This window comes from Populus trichocarpa, chromosome 3 (genome assembly GCF_000002775.5).
Source record: "Populus trichocarpa isolate Nisqually-1 chromosome 3, P.trichocarpa_v4.1, whole genome shotgun sequence".
Classification (NCBI taxonomy): Eukaryota; Viridiplantae; Streptophyta; class Magnoliopsida; order Malpighiales; family Salicaceae; genus Populus; species Populus trichocarpa.
This window is the reverse complement of record NC_037287.2, coordinates 9,655,378-9,680,662: the sequence shown is the minus strand read 5'-3', so window position 1 is coordinate 9,680,662 and position 25,285 is coordinate 9,655,378. Positions and strand designations below refer to the sequence as shown.

Sequence of the window (25,285 nt, the reverse complement as noted above, 5' to 3'; positions counted from 1 at the left end):
AAGTGTGTCCCAGACAACAATGCCAGGTGAAAGTAGGAGCTTTGACGCTAACAGTCATTGTGAGAGCATGATATGATGATGAAGATAATTGACAAAGGTTGATCGGATACAATTCATTGTCACTTGGTCCCGTCAGGAGGGTATCCCCTGTTAGGATGTCTTTCATAGAAAAAGCAGAACTAGTGAGTTCAAAAAGGACATTATTATCTTTACAAAATTTATTGATAGAGAGGAGATGAACAGAGGTTTGAGGACAATAAACAACACTATTTAAGGCAATGGTAGAAGAAACAGTTTTAATAGAAGCATTACTAGTATGAGATATGGTCAAACCTGTCATGTTACCTACGCTCATGAAATTATCACCTTTATAAGGTTGAGAGGTTGCAAGATTCGCAATATTTGAGGTAACATGAAGATTAGCACCATTATTCGCAAACCATTGATATTGATTTAAGTAAGTCGTATTAGCCTCTACAACCATGACAACCACGTCAGTAGGAGGATGACATCCTTAAAAGGAGTAATTCATGTGATTAAAGCAGTCCAAGGCCTGATGTCCCTTTTGTTTACAAATTTGACAAGGGGATCGGGAGCGAGAGTCAGAAGGAGCAATTGAAGATGTGCACGGTAGGTGAGGTAGTGGCTGCCTAAACTGAGAGGAAGCACTACCTGAGCCTTTAGATACCCTTGAGAAGCGAGATTTATTATTGTTGTGGCAAGAACTTGTTTTTGAGCCAGGTTTATGTGAGTAGAGAGCATAGAAACCTGCCTCAGAGTGAAGGGACTGACTATGAAATTGCTGCACAAAGTCATAGTTCAACAATTCTACATGAAAATTCAAAAATGGCATAGATTTCTCTTTAGAAAAGAGCATATATGTAGTTACAAAGGAATGAAATGAAGAGTTGAGACCATTGAGAACAGATAAGATTAAATCAGAATCATCCAAAAATTTCTGACAAGACTCCGCCTTGCTGTAAAGACTGTAACATTTGCTTGATAAGAGAAATATGAGAAATGGATGGCATAACAAAACGTGCACCAAAGACTTGCCAAGCAAGACGAGAAGTCTCAAAGCCATAAACAGTGGAGACAACCATAAGAGACAATGAAGAGATAATCCAGCCAAGTATTGTTTAGTCCTTATACTGCCAAGCCATATAAGTAGAATTAAGAATACCTTGGACCTTGTGTTCTTCGCTGGAAAAATGAGGAGGACAAAAATCAAAACCATTAACAATTCCTATAAGTCCATAACTCCGAAACAGAGGAAGCAATTGAGCGCTCCAGGCAAGAAAGTTAGTTCCATCGAGTTTGATGGAAATAACTTGAGCTGGAAGATGGAATGCTGGGGAAGACAATGAAGAATCTGCAACAACAGCCATAGGATCATTAGAAGCGTTAACTTTGGTCAGCTCTAATACCATGAAAGAATTGAAATACGTCTGGAATTGCTTAAGCGAACCTGTGTTTTCTCAGCCATATATATACCTAAAGTTTATTACAAGAGATTTATCTTTACAAAAGTTTTACTTGCAGAAGAGTTTGTTTGCAGAGAGGAGACCTAATGAGAAATAGAGAATCAGAAGTGAAACACGCTAAACAACATAACTCAATATTTATTTCTCAACTTTCGTCCTTCGATGTTTGTTTTGTTGGGGATTAAGTTTCGTGGTTTTTTTATTTGTCGTACATCCGACCTAATGACACGGATCATAAATTTTAAGAGTTGATACTGTTAAGGATTCCTTTTTTTCTCATTTTCTTTTACGGTTTCATTATTCTACATTTTTTGTAAACAAATATTGGTTTTGTGGTTATTTTCAATTTCTTTTCTATCAGTTTATCTTGGTCTCATGGTCTAGACGACAAGATTTCCAAGCCTTTTTTTTAATAGAGTTTTTTTTATAAAAAAATAATGTTTTGTTTTGTGTTTAATTTTTGAATGCTTTTTTTTTTATACATATAAGATTTATTTTATAAAAAAATATTTATAATATGTCAATCCTTGCATAATATTTTTATAAAAAAATATTTATAATATGTTCAGCTTTGCATAATATTTATTTTATTTTATTTTATTCACTTAATTTTATATGTGTTTCTATTTCTATTTCTATTTATATTATCTTTTAATGATTTTAATAAATATTTTTGGTTAAAACAAATGAGAAATATCTCATTTTGCGAGAATAAATATCTTACTCTATATTTATCTCTCACTTTTTAATTTCTTGTTACTCTTTTACTTATTGTTAATAATTTTATATATATATATATATATAATGGTACCAAGTGAGATACTTTGCTTCTTAACCATTTAGAAAATTAATATGGAGAATCCCTAGATGTAACAGTTCTCCTGAGCAAAAGATTGTCTCTTGTCTTCTTCACCGGTATATGCTTATTTATTGTTTATTGTGACTTCAGTAAATGGTGTTCAATGTTGCAGGAAATTCCTCCTATGACTATTTAAAGAATAGATGGAAAGCGACCCGGTGAACGTGAATGAGTTTCAGAAATTGGCTACGCGAGTCCTTCCAAAAATGTATTATGAGTTTCAATAATTTTTGTTTTTGTCTATTGCTAAATTATTTTTCTTTATAATTTTACCCTAAAAATCATATATAAAATTTATTCTATATTTCAATTTTGATTTTACTTTTTTAGTTGTTATTTTTTTTAATTTTTTGTATAATTAAAATTTATTTTTTAATATTTAATTGATTAAAATTGAATTTTATAGTTTTTAGAAATGAAATATTTTGAATCTAATGATCCGAGTTACAAGTTTAAAAGTTAATACAAGTTAATTTTTTTATAAAAAAAATAAGTTTTATAATTTTGTTTTTTCTATAATATTATTCAATCTTATGATTTGAATTTTAAGTTTGATGGGATTTTCCGATTGACTTTCCGTTAATTACTAAGCTTATATGTTTGTTATGATGATTAGAATTGAGAAGAGCTATTTTTTAAAGGTATTTTTATCTTATTTTATCATTTTGTGTTTAATAGGTTATGAATTAAGTTACATCATTTGATCTATTTAAAAATAAACCATTTTAATGTTATTGTGATCGTTGTTATTTTTTTTTTTAATTTGATCAATCTATTATTTTTTTAATCTAATAAAATAAAATTAACTTATTCAATTCATTCATGTATAACTCACACACACACACACACACACACACACACATATATATATATATATATTTTAAAAAAAATGTATACTTGCTGCACCTAATTTTACTTTTTACATAAAAAGAAAGAAAGTTTACAAAGCACGGGCACCGTTCCAGTATCACTCGTGTAATACCTTAATGAATAGAAATGACAAACCAGTTGCTGGCAGACAATGACACGATGAAAGAAGACAAAAAATGACAAACCATTTGCAGGCAGCCAATGGCATGATGCCAACTTCAGTCTCTATTTGCTGCCTAACATTTCATTTATGTACGTCCCATCTCTAATTCACACTCTCTCTTTTTTCACTCTTCTTGATACCTTGATTGGCAATACCTGTTTCAATCCTTCTCTTTTTCCCTGGAGCTTTCTACTACCGTAGGTATGTTTTTCTTGCAGTTTTCTTTGTCCTTTTAGCTGGGGCATCAGCACAACCTGTTTTTCTTGCAGTTAAGCTTGTTGATTATCCTGTGATCTTGAACGGAAACAATTTGTTATTTTCGTGTCAGTCTCGCACGTCTCAGTGTTTCAAATAGTATTTGTAATTTTGTTTAGTACAACCTTGTAACTACAAGAGCTAAATTTACAGTTTTTACCCTGTGCTAGGAAAAATATAATTGCTTTGAGATAGTTCACTCGATCTTTCACATCTAAACTCATTTACATGGTTGGGGAGTCATTTGGGTTGTGCACATATAGGGATTAGTTAATGATGATATACACAATGAATTCAAAGGAGAAAGGAAAAGCTAGAACATTTGACTGTGATCCAAGTTTCCAGGTTAAATGGCAGATGAAATAGTTAACGTGAATGAGTTCCAAGTATTGGCTAGGCAAGCCCTTCCAAAAATGTACTATGACTTCTATGCTGGAGGAGCAGAGGATGAGCACACATTAAAGAAGAATGTACAAGAATTTCAGAGAATCATGTAATGCCTTGAAACTATTTCCCGATACGTGTATAGTAAAGGGCATGAAATTTAACATACCACTTTTACTCAGATTGCTGCCTAGAGTTCTTGTGGATGTGAGCAGCATAGCTTTGTCTAGTAATATATTGGGCTACACTATCTCGGCGCCGATTATGATAGCCCCGACTGCTCTGCATAAGCTAGCACATCCTGAAGGTCTTATCCTCTGACTGAAGAGTTATTGGTTAGTACATTCATTCTTCATCCTGCTTTTACCAGCTTTTCCGTCTATCCCAGGAGAGCTTGCCACTGCCAGAGCAGCAGCTGCATGTAATACTATAATGGTACATATGAGGAACATTCAGCCTTGATATTTTTTCCATTTTGCTTTACATGCTTGGATAATGAGATTTATTTCTTTCCAGACTTTATCCTTCTCAGCTTCGTGCAGCGTGGAGGAGGTTGCTGCCAGCTGCGATGCTGTTCGATTCTTTCAATTATATGTAATTAGACCTCCATAAGCTCCTTTTTTTTTAGTAGTCTCTTTTTTAATTTTAAAAGTGACAAAAGTCTTCTCTCAACTCTCTTTTGTAGTGCAACAGAAACAACTTTTAGCAGGATTCTTTCACATTTTCTATGACACTTATAAGTGCCATTAGAAAGGGTTTATTTCAATTTCTTCAATTGAGGCAACTCTGCTGTGGTGCTAACATGAATAGGAATATGGTAACTAAACTGTAAGCATGTACTCTTCTGCATGTGATTAGGTATACAAAAGACGAGATATAGCTGTTAACCTTGTGCAGAGAGCTGAAAAGAGTGGATATAAGGCTATCGTCCTAACAGCTGACACTCCAAGACTTGGTCGAAGGGAGGCAGACATAAAGAATAAGTAGATATCATTTCTTCCTCTCTCAATCTGTATGAACATTATAGGGATTTAAGAGCTATTACAGCTTGTTTTAAATGTTCTAAACAACTTCATTTGTTGGTGGAATGTGACATTAATTTAGTTTAATGTTGATTGTAACCACTATTCTGTCTTAGTTTCCACACAAAACAAAAATGCATGTATTTAAAGATATATGCATTTGCATCCCAAAATGAATTCATCTGTCGTACTTCTGCAGATTGATTGTGCCCCAGCTGAAGAATTTGGAAGGTCTAATGTCAATTGAAGTTGTTTCTGTGAGTAAATTATTGAAATGGGCATCAAGCTTGTGTTCATTTAAAGGAATCTTTCATATGAAACCCAAGCATTGATTCACATAGCTTTTAATTTTTGGCCTTTCGATGTGGAGTGGTTGTCTCCGTTTTTTTCTTCTTCCTTTTAAGACTCACAGATCTGAACTCTTGCAGGATACGGGTTCGAACTTGGAAGCTTACGCCAATGAAACCATGGATCCATCTTTGTGTTGGAGGGTAAAAACCAGTAAACTCCTATTCAATTACCTTGCGATTTATTTATCATACCCTTATTTTCAGGCTGTTCTTTACACCTGCATGAGATGCCCACTCAATACAAGATTTGAGTATAGAGCCAGTTGTCATAACCAATTCTGAAAGCAATGCAGTTTAGTTCGCTGATTCATGACTTTATTTTGCAGCCTTATTGATTATAACCCTGGCTAAGCAGCATTAATACATAACATAAACCATTACAAAAATTCCTATATTAACAAGTGCTTCGTTACACCGGCAGGATATAGCATGGCTAAAATCCATTACAAACTTGCCTATTCTGATCAAGGGAATACTCACTCGTGAGGATGGTAAGATCAAAGTCTTATCTGATGATGTTTCCATCACTCCGTTTTCTATCTTTCTTCTTGGTCTTGAACAAAACATTTGAACACTCTTGTACTCTCTTTGAGATTATCAGTCATTGATCAGCCAACATAATGGTATCTGGAAAGCTAGATCCTTTACACACTGGAGGTTTTTTTGCAGCCATTGAGGCCATGGAAGTAGGTGCTGCTGGGATTATCGTCTCCAATCATGGAGCTCGTCAGCTTGATTATACTCCAGCCACAATCTCAGTTCTGGAAGAGGTAGAATCATTTCACCGAATGCAGACAGTATAAATTATACTCCTTATCTAGACAATTCAATTGACACGGAAATGTACTTTTTTTGCAGGTGGTTCAAGCTGTAGGAAGGAGAGTTCCTGTTCTCCTTGATGGAGGAGTACGGCGAGGAACAGATGTTTTCAAGGCGCTGGCCCTTGGTGCACAAGCAGTTCTTGTAAGTTAAAACAAATAAATATGATCTTCCACTAATTATCTCTTTTACCATTGATGAGCAGTGCTGCCTAAATCTCATATCCATTTTTATTCCAAATAAATGCCTTTCAACGAGCTGCAACTGTTCTATACGAACATATAACAAAAGAAGTAACCTGGTGCTCTACCACTTCTAGTTCAATATTTTCCTTCAATTTATTTACTCATCCAACATTCCAACCTTAAGCAAAGTATTAAGTGCTCATATTTGAAGTGAACGAGCATTGGTCATTGCAGAAGTAAACAGCTACTGATCTTCTATTACTGGCTGCAAAATGATAAATGTCTTTGCTACTGCTTCGGACCGCAATTGATACATGTATATATCAATGCAGGTTGGGAGGCCAGTTATTTATGGGCTAGCAGCAAAGGGAGAAGCAGGGGTGAGAAAGGTGATGCACATGCTGAAGGACGAGCTTGAGCTCACCATGGCCCTCGCAGGCTGCCCTAGTGTGAAAGACATTAGCAGGAGCCATGTAAGGACTGACCGCGACAGACTCCAATCAATGCTCTAAAATTGTCTTAAAATCACAAGCAAATATGTATGGGTGATTCCCATCTTTCTCAGGAACTTGATGGATTTTTGTAATCCGTATTTCTAACTAAGATATTTATCAAATAAAATGAATTAGTACTCTTAATTACTCAACTTGTACATCTCTAAGAACAAAATAAAGTAGAGTCAGCATCATCTCAATTTAAATCCTTGATCAATCTCAGGTTTTTTCTAACCAAATACTGGTCGAGTTGTACCTGTCATGTCGATACCATACTGTTCCATATTCATATTGTTGCATGGGCATCTCTGAGATTTTCCAAGTTAATATAATAAATACCTAATTTCCATACATTAATATTAAGACCATTACTTTTATGTAAAATGACAAAGATAATGCTTGATTTATTTATTTTGGTTTTTTTTTTGTATTAAAATTGTTAAATAATATTTATTTAGTTTATTTATTAAGGGTAGAATAGTATTTTCAGTTTAACCTATATATAATTAATTTGTATTTAGGTTAACTCTAAGCATTTATAATATTCAGATTATTGAGAATTCTAGCCTCCTTTTGTGTTTGATCTTAGTTATTTTAACATTGTATCAGAGCTGGTTTTATGAAACGAGGCTTAATCTTAAACACAGCTTTCACAGATTCAACTACTTGTTTGAGATTTTTGGTATCCACAGGAGCTTTAGAAAATTTGAAAACTTGTGACATTTCTGATTGTAGTGGATGTAAACTGGTAAAATTTTTCGCTTTACCTTTTAATCGAAGTATTTCTGTTTCTTCTTCATCATTGACTTGATTCATTCTAATGTATGGGTACCTTCTCCTGTTGCCACAAAAGGAGGGTATCGATATTATGTCTCTTTTATTGATGATCATACTCGTTATAATTGGGTTTATTTAATGAAACATTGTTCTGAATTCTTTGAGATATATGCAGCTTTTCGAGCTCTTGTCAAAACTCAACATTCTGCTGTGATCAAATGCTTTTAAGTATGATTTGGGTGGGGAATACACCTCTAATAAATTTTGTCAATTGCTTGCCTTAGATGAAATCATCTACCAAACTTCATGTACAGATACTCTTGAGCAAAATGATGCCGAAAGAAAACATAGTCACATTGTTGAAACTGCTTGTTCTCTCTTATTGTCAGCTTTTGTTCCTAGTGAGTTTTGGAGAGAAGTTGTCTTACTGCTGTAAGTTTGATTAATACAATTTCATCTTCTCATAGTTCGGGTCTATCTTCTTTTTAAAAGTTATATGGGTATGTCCTTGATTATTCCTCATTTAGAGTTTTTGGTTGTACTTGTTTTGTTCTTCGTCCTCATGTAGAACGCAGTAAGCTATCCTATCGATCCGAACTATGTAAAATAAATCAAGCCCGCAAGGGCCATTACTTTTATGTAAAATGACAAAGATAATGCTTGATTTATTTATTTTGGTTTTTTTTAATTAAAATCTCCTTATTTTTAGATCTTGATCATTTTCTTTATGTTGTTGTACTATTGTAATTTTTAAACCAATGACCGATGAGTTCCATGCCATACAAACCAAACAGGACACGCTCTTTAACACACAAGAGGACAATTACTTGTCATCACTTCAAACTTTGTATGTCATAAACTAGCGCTTGGAGCACCGAGCACTATGATTCTATTTACAAATTCAACGTTGTATTATAAATGTTTTTAGAATATATGATAAAAGAATAAAGTTTGTGAATCTATTACCTAAGCGGTTCGAAGGGTATTTATAATGTACTATGAAACTTATTGTTTTTGCTCAAGGGGCCGAAAATCTTTTCCTTTTGAATATCTTAGTAAGGAAGAAATCCCTTACATCAATATTAATATTAATGAAAATATTTTCTTACACATCATTAATGTTGATGGGAATGACCTTTTTCACATCATTAGTGTTGATGGACAATACCTTATTTTGTACACAACATTAATGTTAATAGAAATAACCTTTTTGTAGTATTAATGTCGATTCAAATATAACCGGCTCTTAAAAAACTTTCATACACCTAGAGGTGAAGAGAAATGACTACCCTAAGCTCTTAGTATCCTAGGTTAAGAGTCTTAGGGATAGCCTTGCGACCTAACATAAGGTTTATAAAGACCATCAACTATATGTTTAGATCTAGAATGATTCTAAACCCAAGGATGTTGGGTTCGACATCTTTCCAGGCCCAAATATGCTTAAGCTCAGCATACAGTAGAGTCTAAGGAAGTTGAGTTTGATATTTTGCTAAGCTCATAGGCGCTTGGGCTTAGCGTGAAGCCAAACCCAAAGGGGTTAGGTCTGACATCTTGCTAGACCTACATGTGTTTGTGCTTAGCATATATCTAAGTCTAAGGGTGTTAGGTTTGTCATCTTGCCAGACCCACAAGCTCCTATGCTTAACGCATAGTTGAACCCAAGAGAGTTGGGTCTGGTATTTCTCCATACCTATAAGTGCTTGGGCTTAGTGTGTAACTAAGCCCAAGGAGGTTGGGTCTGATATTTTGCCAGACCCATAAGAACTTGGGCTCAGCACGTAACCGGGCTCAAGAGAGTTGAGCATGAGATCTTACTAGAACCACAAGCATTTGGGCTTATCACGTAGTTGAGCCTAAGGGGTTGGGTTTAGCATCTTGCTAGACTCATAACTACTTGGGTTCAGCGCATAGCCTAGTCCAAGGGAGTCAGATCTGGTATATTGCAAGACCTACAAGCATTTGGGCTCAGCTACGGGTGTTGGGTCTAGAAAGATTGTCAAACCCATAAGCGTTTAGGCTCAGCGTTTAACTGAGCCTACGAGTATTAGGTCTGGCATTTTGTTAGACCCACAGACGTGTGAGTTTAATACGTAACTGGGTCCAAGGGTGTTGTGTCCTTACCCCACCTTTGACCCTTTTATTAATGGGCTTTTCAAGTATGTGAGTTATGTATAAAATATATTTATCCATTAGTTGTTGTTGTCACATTATTATTATACTTTATGGCAATGACCAACTTGCTTTCTTTTCTATCTTTTATTGACTTGAAAATTTTAATAAACACACACACATGTATGTATGTATGTATTAACAAAAATATAAAATGCGTTGTCGTTTTACTGTGCCTTTCAATGTAGATATAAAGACATTACACTGTGAATTATAATAGTATAACATCGATTTTGTTCTTTTAAGAGAATTTTAGTTGTTGTAGTTCCGAGCATAATTTTGTCTTTTCCAAACCCATCAATTTGTCATTAAAGGATTGTTGGGAGTAACTATCATCTTTTTTTTTTAAATAGTGTAATTACTTATTTTCCCCCGAGCTAAAAAAAATTGAATTGCTCACAAAGGATATTTATGTCTTCGTATTTTTTAAAGATTATGAATGAACTTTTTGCTTTTATAATTAGAAAAAAAATAAGGAAAGAGTCCAGGGGTGTTTTCATCTTTTCATGTGGGTTTCTTTGTTAAATGTGAGGACAACAAGGGGTGTTTTGGATATTTTGCTTTGATTAATTAATTTTTAAATCAAAGAGCAGATGGCACGTGATGCTCAAATGTTGGAGCGTGGGGTCTGTCAGCGTCCTTTGGGCATCGCGTGCGGTGTATCTCCGTGGCCAAATATGTTGTTTCGTTATGTCATTTGAAACATCGTCTTGCCCTCTTCTTCATGGTGCAACGCATGGTTGTATTTGGTGGACGGTTTGTCGTTGGTGGTCACTTCTTTGTTTTTCTTCCTCCTTCTCTCTCTCTCCTAGCAAAAGTGTTCATCCAACCTCTTTTCATTTTGTTTCTCGATTTTAGTCCGCATGTTTTTTATTTTTTATTTTAGTCTTTAACCCTTTTGAAAAAAGTTTTTGATGTTTTCAATTTCATCCTTGGATTACAATTTGTCAAGTATTATTGTTTTCAATTTGATCCTTATTTTTTTAAATTTATTTCTCTGGCTCCTTTGTTAAAGTTTTGTCGTTTTCAATTTCATCTTTAAATCAAAATTTATGTTATTTTGTTTTTTTCAATTTAACCCTCATTCTATTGAATTATTTTTCCTTTTGTTAAAGTTTTTTATTTTCAATTTAACACTTTAATGTTAGTTTTTTTAATGCCCTCTAGTTTTTTTTTTGTTTTTTTTTATTCTCAACCTTATTCTTTTGATTACAATTTTTTGTGTTATAGATTTTTCCACACTTTTATCCTTCGACGTTTGATTTGTTGGGGATTGAATTTTATGGTTTTTTCATTTGTCGTGTATCCGATCTAATGACATGGGTCATGATTTTTAAGAGTTGATATACTTAGGGATTCATTTTTTTCTCATTTTCTTTTACGATTTCATTATTCTGCAATATTTTTTAAACAAATATTGGTTTTATGGTTATCTTTAATTTTCTTTCCATCATTTTATCCTGGTCTCATGGTTTAAACAACAAGATTTACAGGCCCTCTGTTTAATAGAGTTTTTTTAAAAAAAAATTAATGTTTTGTTTTGTGTTTAATTTTTGAATGCTTTTTTTTAATACATATAAGATTTATTTTATAAAAAAATATTTATTTTGAAAAAATATTTATAATATGTCCAGTCTTGCATAATATTGTTTTCTTTTATTTTATTCACTGAGTTTTATATGTGTTTTTATTTTTATTATCTTTTAATGATTTTAATAAACAGATTTGGTAGGAACAAACGAGAAATGTCTCATTTTGCAAGATTAAATATCTTACTTTACATTTATCTCTTATTTTTTCTTGTTACTCTTTTAATTATTGTTAACAAATTTTTTTTGTTTATTTCCATTGATGATTATTGATTTATTTCATTAGATGCTTTGATAAACTTTTCGATTTATACTCTTAATTTTTTATGTAAAAAAGTGTATTGAAATAACCCGTCTAACCAAGTTTTGTTCTTAAGAAAATGTTACGGCCAACAGTAAAGCACGAGTCATACTTATATATATATGGTGTTTAGTTTTGTTCTTAATTTTTTTTGTTTATTTTTGTTGGTGTGCTTTGATGGTACTAGTCAGATACTTTGCTTCTCAACCATTTCGAAAATTACCCTGGAGAATCCCTAGATGTAACAATTCTCCTGAGCAAAAGATTGTCTCTTGTCTACTTCAAAATTTTCCCGATAAATGCTTATTTATTGTTTATTGTGACTTCAATCAATGGTGTTCAATATTGCAGGAAATTCCTCCTTAGGACTAACAAATTTGAGTAAATGACTGAATATCCTCTTCATGAGGCTCCTTTCTATTAAATAAGAGTTGCTGTACAATCTATTTTGGTAAGAAAATAAAAATAACTAACACACCAATTGCTGATGTTCTAATATAAACAAGAATAAATATACAACTTAATACGCTAATTATGGTAGAATAAATCTCATAATTGCAGCCATAATTTCTGTGATTCTGGTCCATAATGTCTGCCATTGATATCCCCCCTCAAATTGATGCTGGATGATTAAGAAGCATCAATTTGTCAACAAGAAAGTTATGCCGGTGCTTGGAGAGAGCCTTAGTGAACACATCAGCAGTCTGGAGAGTAGTGGAGATATGTGGGAGAGAGATAACACGGGCATCATATGCTTCACAAATAGAATGACAATCCACTTCAATATGCTTAGTACGCTTATGAAATACTGGGTTAGCAACAATCTGAATGGCACTAGTATTATCTGCATGAAGTGGAGTAGGCTCAACTTGAGGAAATCCAAGCTCACCTAAAAGTCCTTGAAGCCAAATAATTTCAGAACAAGCAAAGGACATAGCACGATATTCAGACTCAGTGGAGGACTTAGACACCCGATCTTGCTTCTTACTTTTCAAAGAAACAAGAGAGTTACCTAGAAACATGCACCACCTAGTAATTGAACGTCAAGTGTCAAAACAATCAGCCCAATCAGCATCACTATATGCAACCAAACAAATAGGAGAATCCACAGGGAAGAAAAGTCCTCGAGAAGAAGTGCCATGCAAGTAGCGAACAATGCGACGAACAACAACCAGATGAAGGTGTGTAGGTGCTTGCATAAATTGGCTAACTTGTTGAACAAAAAAGGAAATATAAAGCCGAGTGACAGTGAGATAGTTTAGAATCCCTACCAGTTGCCTATATAAAGAGGGATTAGATAGAAAATCACCCTCATCACGATGATATTTAACATTCACTTCCAAGGGAGTATCAACTGAACGACCTTCTTGAAGACCAGCCAAAGCAATTAACTCTTGGATGTATTTATGCTGATGTAGAAAAATACCAATAGTAGTAGAATGCACCTCAAGGCCTAAAAAATATTGTAGATGACCTAAGTCTTTCATATGAAAAATAAGACTAAAGACGTTCTTGAAGCTGAAGAATCAATGCAGTGTCAGTCCTTGTAATAATGATCATCAACATACACCAAGAGCAGGACGATTCCTTTAGTAGTCTTGCAAAGGAACAAAAAGGAATCATACTGACTCTGGACAAAGGAGAAGCCAAGAAGCGTGGAGCGGAACTTATCAAACCAAGCACGTGGGGCTTGTTTCAAACCATAGAGAGATCGTTTTAGCATGTAAACATCAGCAGATGCTGTAGAAAAGAACCCTGGTGGTGGAGTCATATATCTCTTCCTGAAGATCTCCATATAAAAAAGCATTCTTAACATCCATCTGTCGCAATGACCAACCCTTAGAAGCAGCAATGGCTATAATAAGTCGCACAGTTGTCATTTTTGCCACAGGTGCAAAGGTTTTCTCATAGTTTATACCATACTCTTGACGGTTACCGAGTGACACTAACCTTGCTTTATATCTGTCAAGTGAGCCATCAGACCGTAACTTAATGGAATATACCCATTTACAACCAATAGACTTGACACCAGTAGGACATGGAACAATATCCCAAGTATGATTCTCCTCATGAGCCTGAAGTTCTTCTTGCATAGCTTTTTTCCAACATGCATGTTTAGTTGCCTGAGAATAAGAGGTAGGAACTGTAGTATCATTTAAAATAGCAAAGTAACTATATCGATCAGGAGGATGAAAAATACGGAAAGATCGCTGAAGAGCAACTAAGGTAGGATTTGGATCAGTGTCGAGAAGGATTTGTGATGTCGGGGGCTATCTTCGTGAATAAACAAAACCGAGTTGATACCGCATAAGTGGTGGTGAGATATCATCAAAGGTAGGAAGCATAACACCATTGGAGCAATATATGTGTTGCTGAAAATAGTACTCATGTTCAAAGAAAATCACATTTCTGAACATACTCAGATGATTAGTAACAACATCATAACATAAAAAACCTTTTTGACCAGCGCTATAACCCATAAAGCACACCTTGCTGACTGAGCTGTAAGCTTGTGACGTTCATGAGAAGGCAAGTGAACAAAGCAAACACAACCAAATGTATGTAAATTATGGTAGTCAGGATGCATATCCCAGTTATTATCCACCATTTGTCCAACATAAATTAAATTAGCAGATAGCCCAGGAGAAACAAATATATAAGGACAAGAAGGTCCAATATCACCAATAGCTATAATCAGGAGATTACTACTATTAGCAATCCGAATATTTTGTGTGCCACTATACTCCCGGAGATTACATAACAAATCAGATGAGCCAGTCATATGATTGATGCTCCAGAATCAACAATCCAAGAAGAAGAGACAATATTACCTTGACCTTGAAGTCCAAGCATAGAGAATGCAGTGATCATCATTTGTTGTACCATTTCTGGAGTGACAGTGGTCGTGGAAGTAGAGCCAGCAATTTGATGGTTTACAAAAGCAACTTTAAAAGCTTGTGATCTTTGATTTTCTAGACGTTTAGGGCATTCTTAATAATGTGTCCATTTCGCTTACAGTAACTGCAAAATTTCTTGCCACAATTATGGGCAATATGCCCATACTCCTTATAGCTGTAGCACTGTATAGTTCCTTTGTCTCGATTCTTTCCTTGAGCAACATAAGCAACATTAACAACCTCAGATGTCTCCTTGGATTCACTTATTACAGATTGTGTAGCCATTCTTTGTTCTTCACGCAATAATTCACCTAGACAGACATCCAAAGAAGGAACTGGATCTCTATTCAACAATCCAGCCCGGGCAATCTCAAATTCTGGTCTTAGTTTCATCAAAAACTAATCTCGCTTACTAACTTCATAAACTGCTTGAAAACTGGGTAAGGCCTCTTTAGACACCTTAGAATAGATAATACCAGAATATTCGCTCCATAGATTAACAAAACCAGAATAATATTGCTCAATCGAGAGATTACCTTGACTGAAATTACTGATGTTGAATTCAAGGTGAAAGCGTCTTGCAGTATTATCTTGATGATATATACGCTTTAGGTAATCCCACATCTCTCTAGCTGTACCAAAGGAACATAAATTGTTCACCATATAACCTTCAATAGATGCTAAAATCCAAGAAATAATTTGAGCATCCTTTGTCTCCCATTGACTAAATTCTGCATCATTTGCAGGAGCAGGAGAAGTGCTGTCAATATGCCTTCAAAGCTCCTTTCCTTTCAAAAACATCCTGAACTGAAATTCTCATGCCGCATAGTTCTTGCCTGTAAATTTGATACTCAAAGTTTCTGTACACATTCTCAAAAAATCAAAACTAGAAATCTTAAAGCAAGATTGTCAGCCAAAAGTAAAACGAAGTTGTTCATAAAAAATCAACACAAAACAAAAGATAGATTAGAAAGTTAGAGAACCTTGCTCTGATACCATAACAAATTTGAGTAAATTACTTAATATCCTCTTCATGAGGCTCCTTTCTATTAAATAAGAGTTGTTGTCCAATCTATTTTTGATAAGAAAATATAAACAGCTAATACATCAATTGTTGATATTCTAATATAAGTAAAAATATATATAAAATTTAATACGTTAATTATGGTAAATAAATCTCATAATTACAGCCATAATTTCTATGATTCGGGTCCATAATGTCTGCCACTCCATAATGTCTGCCACTGATAAGGACTATTTTAGAGGATAGATGGAAAGTGACCCGGTGAACGTGGATGAGTTTCAGAAATTGGCTACGCAAGTCCTTTCAAAAATGTATTATGAGTTCCAAAAATGTATAACTCAAAATACATATATATATTATTTTAAAAAAATGTTTGCTGCACCTAATATTATTTTTTACATAAAAAAAAAAAAGAAGAAAGTTTACAAAGCATGCGCACCGTTACAGTATCACACGTGTAATACCTTAATGAATAGAAATGACAAACCAGTTGCCGGCAGACAATGACACGGTGAAAGAAGACAAAAAATGACAAACCATTTTCTGGCAGACAATTTTGACATGATGCCAACTTCAGTCTCTATTTGCTGCCTAACATTTCATTTATGTACGTCCCATCTCTAATTCACACTCTGTTTCTCTTTCTTTTTTTCACTCTTCTTGATACCTTGATTGGCAATACCTGTTTCAATCCTTCTCTTTTTCCCCGGAGCTTTCTACTACCGTAGGTATGTTTTTCCTATAGTTTTCTTTGTTTTTTTTAGGCGGGGCATCAGCACAACCTGTTCTTCTTGCAGTTAAGCTTCTTGATTATCCTGTGATCTTGAATGGAAACAATTTGTTATTTTCGTGTATAGTATTTGTAATTTTGTATAGTACAACGTTGTAACTACAAGAGCTAAATTTACAGTTTATATATACCCTGTGTTAGGAAAAATAGAATTGCTTTGAGATAGTTGACTCGATCTTTCACATCTAAACTCATTTACATGGTTGGGGAGTCATTTGGGTTGTGCACATATAGGGATTAGTTACTGATGATATACACAATGAATTCAAAGGTGAAAGGAAAAGCTAGAACATTTGACTGTTATCCAAGTTTCCAGGTTAAATGGCAGATGAAATAGTTAATGTGAATGAGTTCCAAGTATTGGCTAGGCAAGCCCTTCCAAAAATGTACTATGACTTCTATGCTGGAGGAGCAGATGATGAGCACACATTAAAGAAGAATGTGCAAGAATTTCAGAGAATCATGTAATGCCTTGAAACTATTTCCTGATGCGTGTATAGTAAAGGGCATGAAATTTAACATACCACTTTTATTCAGATTGCTGCCTAGAGTTCTTGTGGATGTGAGCAAAATAGCTTTGTCTACTAATATATTGGGCTACACTATCTCGGCGCCGATTATGATAGCCCCAACTTCTATGCATAAGCTAGCACATCCTGAAGGTCTTATCCTCTGACTGAAGAGTTATTAGTTTGTACATTCATTCTTCATCCTGCTTTTACCAGCTTTTCCGTCTATCCCAGGAGAGCTTGCCACTGCCAGAGCAGCAGCTGCATGTAATACTATAATGGTACATATGAGGAACATTCAGCCTTGATATTTTTTCCATTTTGCTTTACATGCTTGGATAATGAGATTTATTTCTTTCCAGACTTTATCCTTCGGAGCTTCCTGCAGCGTGGAGGAGGTTGCTGCCAGCTGCGATGCCGTTCGATTCTTTCAGTTATATGTAATTAGACCTCCATAAGATCCTTTTTTTTAATAGTCTCTTTTTAATTTTAACAGTGACAAAAGTCTTCTTTCAACTCTCTTTTGTACTGCAACAGAAACAAATTTTAGCAGGATTCTTTCACATTTTCTATGACACTTATAAGTGCCATTAGAAAGGGTTTATTTCAATTTCTTCAACTGAGGCAACTCTGCTGTGGTGCTAACATGAATAGGAATATGGGAACTAAACTGTAAGCATGTACTCTTCTGCATGTGATTAGGTATACAAAAGACGAGATATAGCTGTTAACCTTGTGCAGAGAGCTGAAAAGAGTGGATATAAGGCTATCGTCCTAACAGCTGACGTTCCAAGACTTGGTCGAAGGGAGGCAGACATAAAGAATAAGTAGATATCATTTCTTCCTCTCTCAATCTGTATGAACATTATAGGGATTTAAGAGCTATTACAGCTTGTTTTAAATGTTCTAAACAACTTCATTTGTTGGTGGAATGTGACATTAATTTAGTTTAATGTTGATTGTAACCACTATTCTGTCTTAGTTTCCACACAAAACAAAAATGCATGTATTCAAAGATATATGCATTTGCATCCCAAAATGAATTCATCTCTCGTACTTCTGCAGAATGATTGTGCCCCAGCTGAAGAATTTGGAAGGTCTAATGTCAACTGAAGTTGTCTCTGTGAGTAAATTATTGAAATGGGCATCAAGCTTGTGTTCATTTAAAGGAATCTTTCATATGAAACCCAAGCATTGATGCACATAGCTTTTAATTTTTGGACTTACAGATGTGAACTCTTGCAGGTTAAGGGTTCGAACTTCGAAGCTTACGCCAATGAAACTATTGATTCTTCTTTGTGTTGGAGGGTAAAAACCAGTAAACTCCTATTTAATTACCTTGCGATTCATTTATCATACCCTTATTTTCAGGCTGTTCTTTACACCTGCATGAGATGCCCACTCAATAGAAGAGTTGAGTATAGAGCCAGTTGTCATAACCAATTCTGAAAGCAATGCGGTTTAGTTGGCTGATTCATGGACTTTATTTTGCAGCCTTATTGATTATAACCCTGGCTAAGCACCATTCATACATAACATAAACCATTACAAAAATTCCTATATTTAACCAGTGCTTCGTTACACCGGCAGGATATAGCATGGCTGAAATCCACTACAAACTTGCCTATTCTGATCAAGGGAATACTCACTCGAGAGGATGGTAAGATCAAAGTCTTATATGATGCTTGTATCATTCCGTTTTCTATCTTTCTTCTGGGTCTTGAACAAAACATTTGAACACTCTTATACTCTCTTTGAAATTATCAGTCATTGCTCAGCCAACATAATGGTATCTGGAATATGTAAGCTAGATCCTTTACACACTGGAGGTTTTTTTGCAGCCATTAAGGCCATGGAAGTAGGTGCTGCTGGGATTATCGTCTCCAATCATGGAGCTCGTCAGCTTGATTATACTCCAGCCACAATCTCAGTTCTGGAAGAGGTAGAATCATTTCACCGAATGCAGACAGTCTAAATTATACTCCTTATCTAGACAATTCAATTGACACGGAAATGTACTTTTTTTGCAGGTGGTTCAAGCTGTAGGAAGGAGAGTTCCTGTTCTCCTTGATGGAGGAGTACGGCGAGGAACAGATGTTTTCAAGGCGCTGGCCCTTGGTGCACAAGCAGTTCTTGTAAGTTAAAACAAATAAATATGATCTTCCACTAATTATCTCTTTGACCATTGATGAGCAGTGCTGCCTAAATCTCATAGCCATGTTTATTCCAAATAAATGCCTTTCAACGAGCTGCAGTCTGTTCTATACGAACATATAACAAAAGAAGTAACCTGGTGCTCTGCCCCTTCTAGTTCAATATTTTCCTTCAATTTATTTACTCATCCAACATTGCAACCTTAAGCAAAGTATTTAGTGCACATATTTGAAGTGAACGAGCATTGGTCATTGCAGAACTAAACTGCTACTGATCTTCTATTATTGGCTGCAAAATGATAAATGTCTTTGCTACTGCTTCAGACCGCAGTTGATACATGTATATATCAATGCAGGTTGGGAGGCCTGTTATTTATGGGCTAGCAGCAAAGGGAGAAGCAGGGGTGAGAAAGGTGATGCACATGCTGAAGGACGAGCTTGAGCTCACCATGGCCCTCGCAGGCTGCCCTAGTGTGAAAGACATTAGCAGGAGCCATGTAAGGACTGACCGCGACAGACTCCAATCAATGCTCTAAAATTGTCTTAAAATCACAAGCAAATATGTATGGGTGATTCCCATCTTTCTCAGGAACTTGATGGATTTTTGTAATCCGTATTTCTAACTAAGATATTTATCAAATAAAATGAATTAGTACTCTTAATTACTCAACTTGTACATCTCTAAGAACAAAATAAAGTAGAGTCAGCATCATCTCAATTTAAATCCTTGATCAATCTCAGGTTTTTTCTAACCAAATACTGGTCGAGTTGTACCTGTCATGTCGATACCATACTGTTCCATATTCATATTGTTGCATGGGCATCTCTGAGATTTTCCAAGTTAATATAATAAATACCTAATTTCCATACATGACACTATAATATTAAGACCATTACTTTTATGTAAAATGACAAAGATAATGCTTGATTTATTTATTTTGGTTTTTTTTTTTGTATTAAAATCTCCTTATTTTTAGATCTTTATCATTATTTTTTATGTTGCTGTACTATTATAATTTTTAAGCCAATAACTGATGATGTTACGTTCCATGCCATACAAACCAAACAGGACATGCTATTTTACACACAAGAGAACAACTTCTTGTCATCACTTCAAACTTCTTGTTTTTTTTTTTTTTTTTATAAGCGTGTGTATTCGAGTCAGTTTACGTGCACCTCGACTAATCCTATGAGACCCTAAAGTTAACGACCAAGTAAGCTTCTAATGGTCCTAAGATTTGTGGCACTCGAACTGGTGACTTCTAAAGAGCAAAATCAAGACCTGACTAATTAAGCTACACCTCTCAAGGTTGTCATCACTTCAAACTTCGTAAGTCATAAACTAGCACTTGTAGCGCCGAGCACTATGATCCTATTTACAAATTCAATGTTGTACATTGGTTATTTTACAATTACACTTACACTTTTACATTTTTGGGTTTTTTTTATTCTTTTTTGGTTGTTGATAAAGTTCAAAAATTCAATATGTTCAAGAATAGTATTTGAATATTTGGATAGTGGATGATCACATATTTACGTCAATATTCTATTCTTAGGAACCTGAAGAGCAGAGGATTGGTGGTTGAAGTCTTAGTTCCTACAAAATAGTATTCTTTTATGAGATTTTGAAACTTTCCAATTATTAAGTCAATAACTTTATATAATAAATGAAGAAATAAGTATTAAACTCTAAAAACAAGAATGTATACCCTTGGTTTTATGTGTGATAAATGCTTTTAGAATATATAATAAGAGAATAAAGTTTGTGAATCCATATTATCTACGTGGTTCGGAGGGCATTTATAGCATTTGTATTATGAAACTTTTTGTTTTTGTTTAAGGAGCCGAAAGTCTTTTTCTTTTGAATATATTAGTAAATAAAAAATCTCTTACATCAACATTAATATTGATGAAAATATCTTCTTACACATCATCGATGTTGATGGGAATGATATTTTTCACATTATTAGTGTTAATTGACTAATAGTAGAGTTATAAAAGACTTTTATACTTTATTTCATACACGATATTAATGTTAATGAGAATAATCTTTTCGTAGCATAAATGTTGATCCAAATATAACTAGCACTTTTAGAACTTTTATACACCTAGAGATGTAGGGAAATGACTACCCTAAGCTCTTAGTATCCCGAGTTAAGGGTTTTAGGGATTGTCGTGCGACCCAACATGAGGCTCATAAAGACCACCAACTATATGTTTAGATCTGGAATGATTTGAAACCCAAGGATGTTAGGCTCGACATCTTTCCAGACCCAAATATGCTTAGGCTTAACATATAGTTAAGTTCAAGAAAGTTATGTCTAACATCTTTCCAGTCTCACAGACGATTGGGCTCAGCATGAAGCCAAGCCCAAGGGGGTTAGGTCTGACATCTTGTCAAACGCACAAGTGCTTGGTCTTAACATGTAGCCGAGGTCAAGAGAGTTGAGTCTGACATCTTACTAAAACCATAAGCATTTAGGTTTAGCACGTAGTTGAGCTCAGAGGTATTGGGTCTAGCATCTTCCCAAACCCACAACTGCTTGGGTTCAGCGCATTACAAGTCTAAGAGAGTTGAGTCTAGTATATTGCTAGACCCACAAGCATTTAAACTCAGCACGTAGCTGAGCCCAAGGGTATTTGGGTCTGATATTTTTCCAGACCCACATACGTTTGAGTTTAGTACGTGGCTAAGTCCAAGGGTGTTGTGTCATCACCCTATCTTTGACCCTTATATTAATGGTTTTTCAAGCAAGTGAGTTGTGTATAAAATATATTTATCCATTAGTTGTTGTTGTCACATTATAGTTATACTTTTGACAATGACCAACTTTGTAACAACCCCGTAATTTTCTAGCAATATATTTTGAAAATTCATGTTGTTCTTTTTTTCAAAAATTTCAGCAGAGTTTCCCCTAATTTAGCCTATCCCAAGTTATCGACAAAATCAACATCAGTCCCTAATCAACCATTTCCACAATTCAATATTCTTATTATACTCCAACATATCTTAATCAACAATATTTCACTTTCTCTAACATATCAACTCAACGAATAATTATTTTGCTAAAATGAAGAAAGAATTATCTTAACCATGATACACAAACCATAGATTATAGATTTAATATACTTCTTTCAATCATATATAATCTTTTAAGTACAGTTTATCACAAATGATATTAACTACATACTTATATATATATATATATATATATATATATATATATATATTATAATCATAGAACCATGAACATACCCACGGAACAAAAAATTTTGTACAGAAGATAAGGAGGGAAGAAAATTTTCTTTCATAAGGACTTGGTTGGAAATTACTTTTGAAATGTAGATAACCATTTTCAACTAAAAGATGTTCTTTAAGGTAGTCAACATGACAACCATAAAAGTCCCTCCATTGAAGGAACCAAAGGGGGAGATTTGTAGTATTCATGGTATTGTGGAAGTAGAAAAGCCAATAATGGCTATGATTTTGATTTTGGATGAGGAAGGCATTAAACCATGCCTGTTGGTAATCCCAATATGTGTAGGTAGTATTGAAGTCTTGGGGGCTTGTTCGGTAGTGCATGTGGAAGGAGAGAGGTTGATGCAAGGGTTGCCCTCAATCTTTAGGGTGGATGACTTTGTGAATAATGCATGTAGAGTATACCGGTTCAGTGTAATCAAAATGTAGTTTGAAGTGTTTGAATTTTACAGAATCGGTAATTTCAAGAATGGTTGCATAATAGGACTGTGGTTGAGCTAGATTCCAAGGTTTGTAGTACCATTTTGGAGGGAAAATTTTTGAAGCAGCAATGGAAGGGTTTTCATGGTAAAATCCTTCTTCCATAGTTAAAATATTTTGGAAAGCAGTTTTGAAAATATATTTGGATTTGGTTTTTGGAAAACTAGTTTGTTGTAAGGAAAGGAGGGGTTTTGAAGATGAAATGCCTTCTTGGGGTTTTAAAAGTGAGTTGGAAATACTATCTGTTTGAGATACGGAGTCATTGGAGGCTTGTTGGAACACTTTTTGCAATGCCAGGAGTAATTCTGGCGATTTGGATATAGTGTCAACCCAATGTTAAACTACGTCTGTTTGTACCTGTAGTGGTTTTGTAGCTTCTTCGTCTTCAATAACTGCCTCATACCAAGATTTGATAGGCTTGGCGGCTAGGATGACTGAAGACATGAGTTTTGTAGAAGGCTTGGGGCTTTCTGGTTTTGTAGGCTGTGTTTGAGGGGCTTTTCCCTTGTCTTTGGCTTTTGCTTTAGGAGGCATCAGGACCTGTTTTGAAGGAATTCTTAGGTTAGGAAATCAGGGATGGAATTTGATTCTCCTTTAATGTAAACAATATCGAAATCAAAAATACTTAAAATGGCTTGCCATCGGGCAAAAATCTGTTTGGAAGCAAGATTTTGGACATCTTTTTGGAGAACTTCTTTTGCAGATTTGCAATCCACACATAAGAGAAATTTTTGATTTAATAAATCACTTTGAAATTTTGTAATACAAAGAACAATTGAAAGGATCTCCTTTTTTATAGTAGAGTAATTTTTCTGGCCGTCATTCCGGTGGGCAGATGTATACTGGAGTATTTGTTCTTTGTTATCTTGTAGCTGTTTAAAAATTTTTGTTTTAGAAACAACTAAACCATTTTGTGTGGCAGTATGGAAGAAGGTATGTAGATGCTTGAAATGTTGTTCTATGGAATGTGAAAAAAATAAGCACGTCATCGATGTAAACAATGCAGAATTTTGAATGTGCATTGAATATGTTATTCATGATGCGTTGAAATTCGGAAGGTGCATTTTTTAAGCCAAAGGGCATTACATTCCATTCGTATTGGCCAAAAGAAACTGTAAAAGCAGTTTTGTATCTATCTTTGGGATCAATCTGGATTTGCCAAAATCCATATATATATATATATATATATATATATCACCATTATAACCAAATAATATTTACATAACAGAGTACAAGTTAAATAAGCTGATCCATTTAAATTCATACATACCCAACATTATAATCTTCAAAATATACAGATAGTAATGTTATTATCAACAATTTACATATCCAAAAGATTTACTGGTAATGGAAGTAAACTCTAAAACTACTAGGAGGCGCGGTATTGAGATGAACCTGCATAATGATTTAAAATATAATTATGGTCAATTAAAGCATTTACATTTGCATTAACATATAAATATATACATTAGTTATTCACAAAATTTCCACATTTACTATCATCTTCCAAGTACTATTCACAAATCAATAATCTAAAATTTAAATATGTCCACATCATAGAACTTGAGTTCCAAACCAGCAATAGTTCCATACCAGCACAGCTGGACTACCAGCACTAGTTCTATACCACACAGCAGCCCATTCACAGGGCACCAGACCAGGATAACTGGTCCACCAGCAGCCCATTCACAGGGCACCAGTACCATACCAAGATAGCTGGTTCACAAGCTGCCCATTCACAGGGCACCAGTTCCATACCAGGATAACTGGTCCACTAACAGCCCATTCACAGGGCACCAGTACCATACCAGGATAGTTGGTTCACAAGCTGCCCATTCACAGGGCACCAGTTCCATACAGGATAACTGGCTCACAAGTTCTCTATTTTCAAAATAAATTATCATGGGAAAATCTACCAGCATTCCACATAAAATTTTATTGATCAAGGGAAAATTTAAATATCTAAAGTTCAGAGAAAGAAAAAATATTCAAGATATTAAACACCTACCTGGTGTTTGCGTCCTACTAGCTGAACCTGTCTGCTGAGTGGTTCCTGGAGCCTCGTCCACTCCTGCAGGTTCATTTCATTACCAATTAAATTTTATTTCAACAAAATCAACTTGTCATCAATTTAATTGTTTCATCAACAACATCACCACAAAACCACTTTACTTATCAAACCAGCAAAACAACTCATTGTTAATTTAATTACTTCTTCAACACATCACCATATAATTCATTTAATTTTTCAACAACAATATCTACTCATCACTAACATAATTTCTTTATCATTAATATTACCACATGACTCATTTAATTATCACTCAACAATATTAACTCATCACTAATTTAATTTCTTCATCATCAATATTACCATATAACTCATTTAATTGTCACTCAACAATATTAACTCATCACTAATTTAATTTCTTCATTATCAATATTACCATAT

General features: G+C 34.6%; 3 protein-coding genes across 7 annotated transcripts in view; all 3 read left to right on the top strand.

Annotated features, from left to right (window-relative positions):
* The first annotated feature begins 3,438 nt into the window (after positions 1–3,438).
* On the top strand, positions 3,439–7,037 carry LOC7483558 (peroxisomal (S)-2-hydroxyacid oxidase GLO4). Its single transcript, XM_002304196.4, has 12 exons — positions 3,439–3,577; positions 3,977–4,124; positions 4,198–4,322; positions 4,404–4,450; positions 4,532–4,609; positions 4,874–4,998; positions 5,237–5,294; positions 5,466–5,528; positions 5,809–5,878; positions 6,057–6,157; positions 6,246–6,350; positions 6,724–7,037. Exons 2-12 carry the CDS (start codon positions 3,982–3,984, stop codon positions 6,901–6,903), a joined length of 1,095 nt encoding a protein of 364 aa, XP_002304232.3. The 5' UTR covers positions 3,439–3,577; positions 3,977–3,981; the 3' UTR covers positions 6,904–7,037.
* LOC7483557 (peroxisomal (S)-2-hydroxyacid oxidase GLO4) lies at positions 3,439–19,764 on the top strand. Of its 4 annotated transcripts, none has more exons than XM_052451151.1 (12): positions 3,439–3,577; positions 16,749–16,896; positions 16,970–17,094; positions 17,176–17,222; positions 17,304–17,381; positions 17,644–17,768; positions 18,007–18,064; positions 18,187–18,249; positions 18,532–18,601; positions 18,783–18,883; positions 18,972–19,076; positions 19,451–19,764. In XM_052451151.1, exons 2-12 carry the CDS (start codon positions 16,754–16,756, stop codon positions 19,628–19,630), a joined length of 1,095 nt encoding a protein of 364 aa, XP_052307111.1. In that variant the 5' UTR covers positions 3,439–3,577; positions 16,749–16,753; the 3' UTR covers positions 19,631–19,764. The 4 variants fall into 4 exon arrangements, with proteins under 4 accessions (XP_052307111.1, XP_002304231.2, XP_024453023.1 ...); XM_002304195.4 differs by lacking the exon at positions 3,439–3,577 and adding an exon at positions 16,221–16,370; XM_024597254.2 differs by lacking the exon at positions 3,439–3,577 and adding an exon at positions 16,232–16,370 and having other exon boundaries at positions 16,704–16,896.
* The window catches only part of LOC7483556 (peroxisomal (S)-2-hydroxyacid oxidase GLO4), a 36,790-nt gene continuing 14,945 nt past the window's right edge, over positions 3,441–25,285 (top strand). The window contains exon 1 of one of the 2 annotated variants that reach the window (XM_052451149.1): positions 3,441–3,577. The gene's annotated coding sequence lies outside the window, so the exon portion shown is untranslated. Of the gene's footprint in view, positions 3,578–16,219; positions 16,371–25,285 lie in introns of those variants that run through there. The other variant, XM_052451150.1, reaches the window with a different exon arrangement.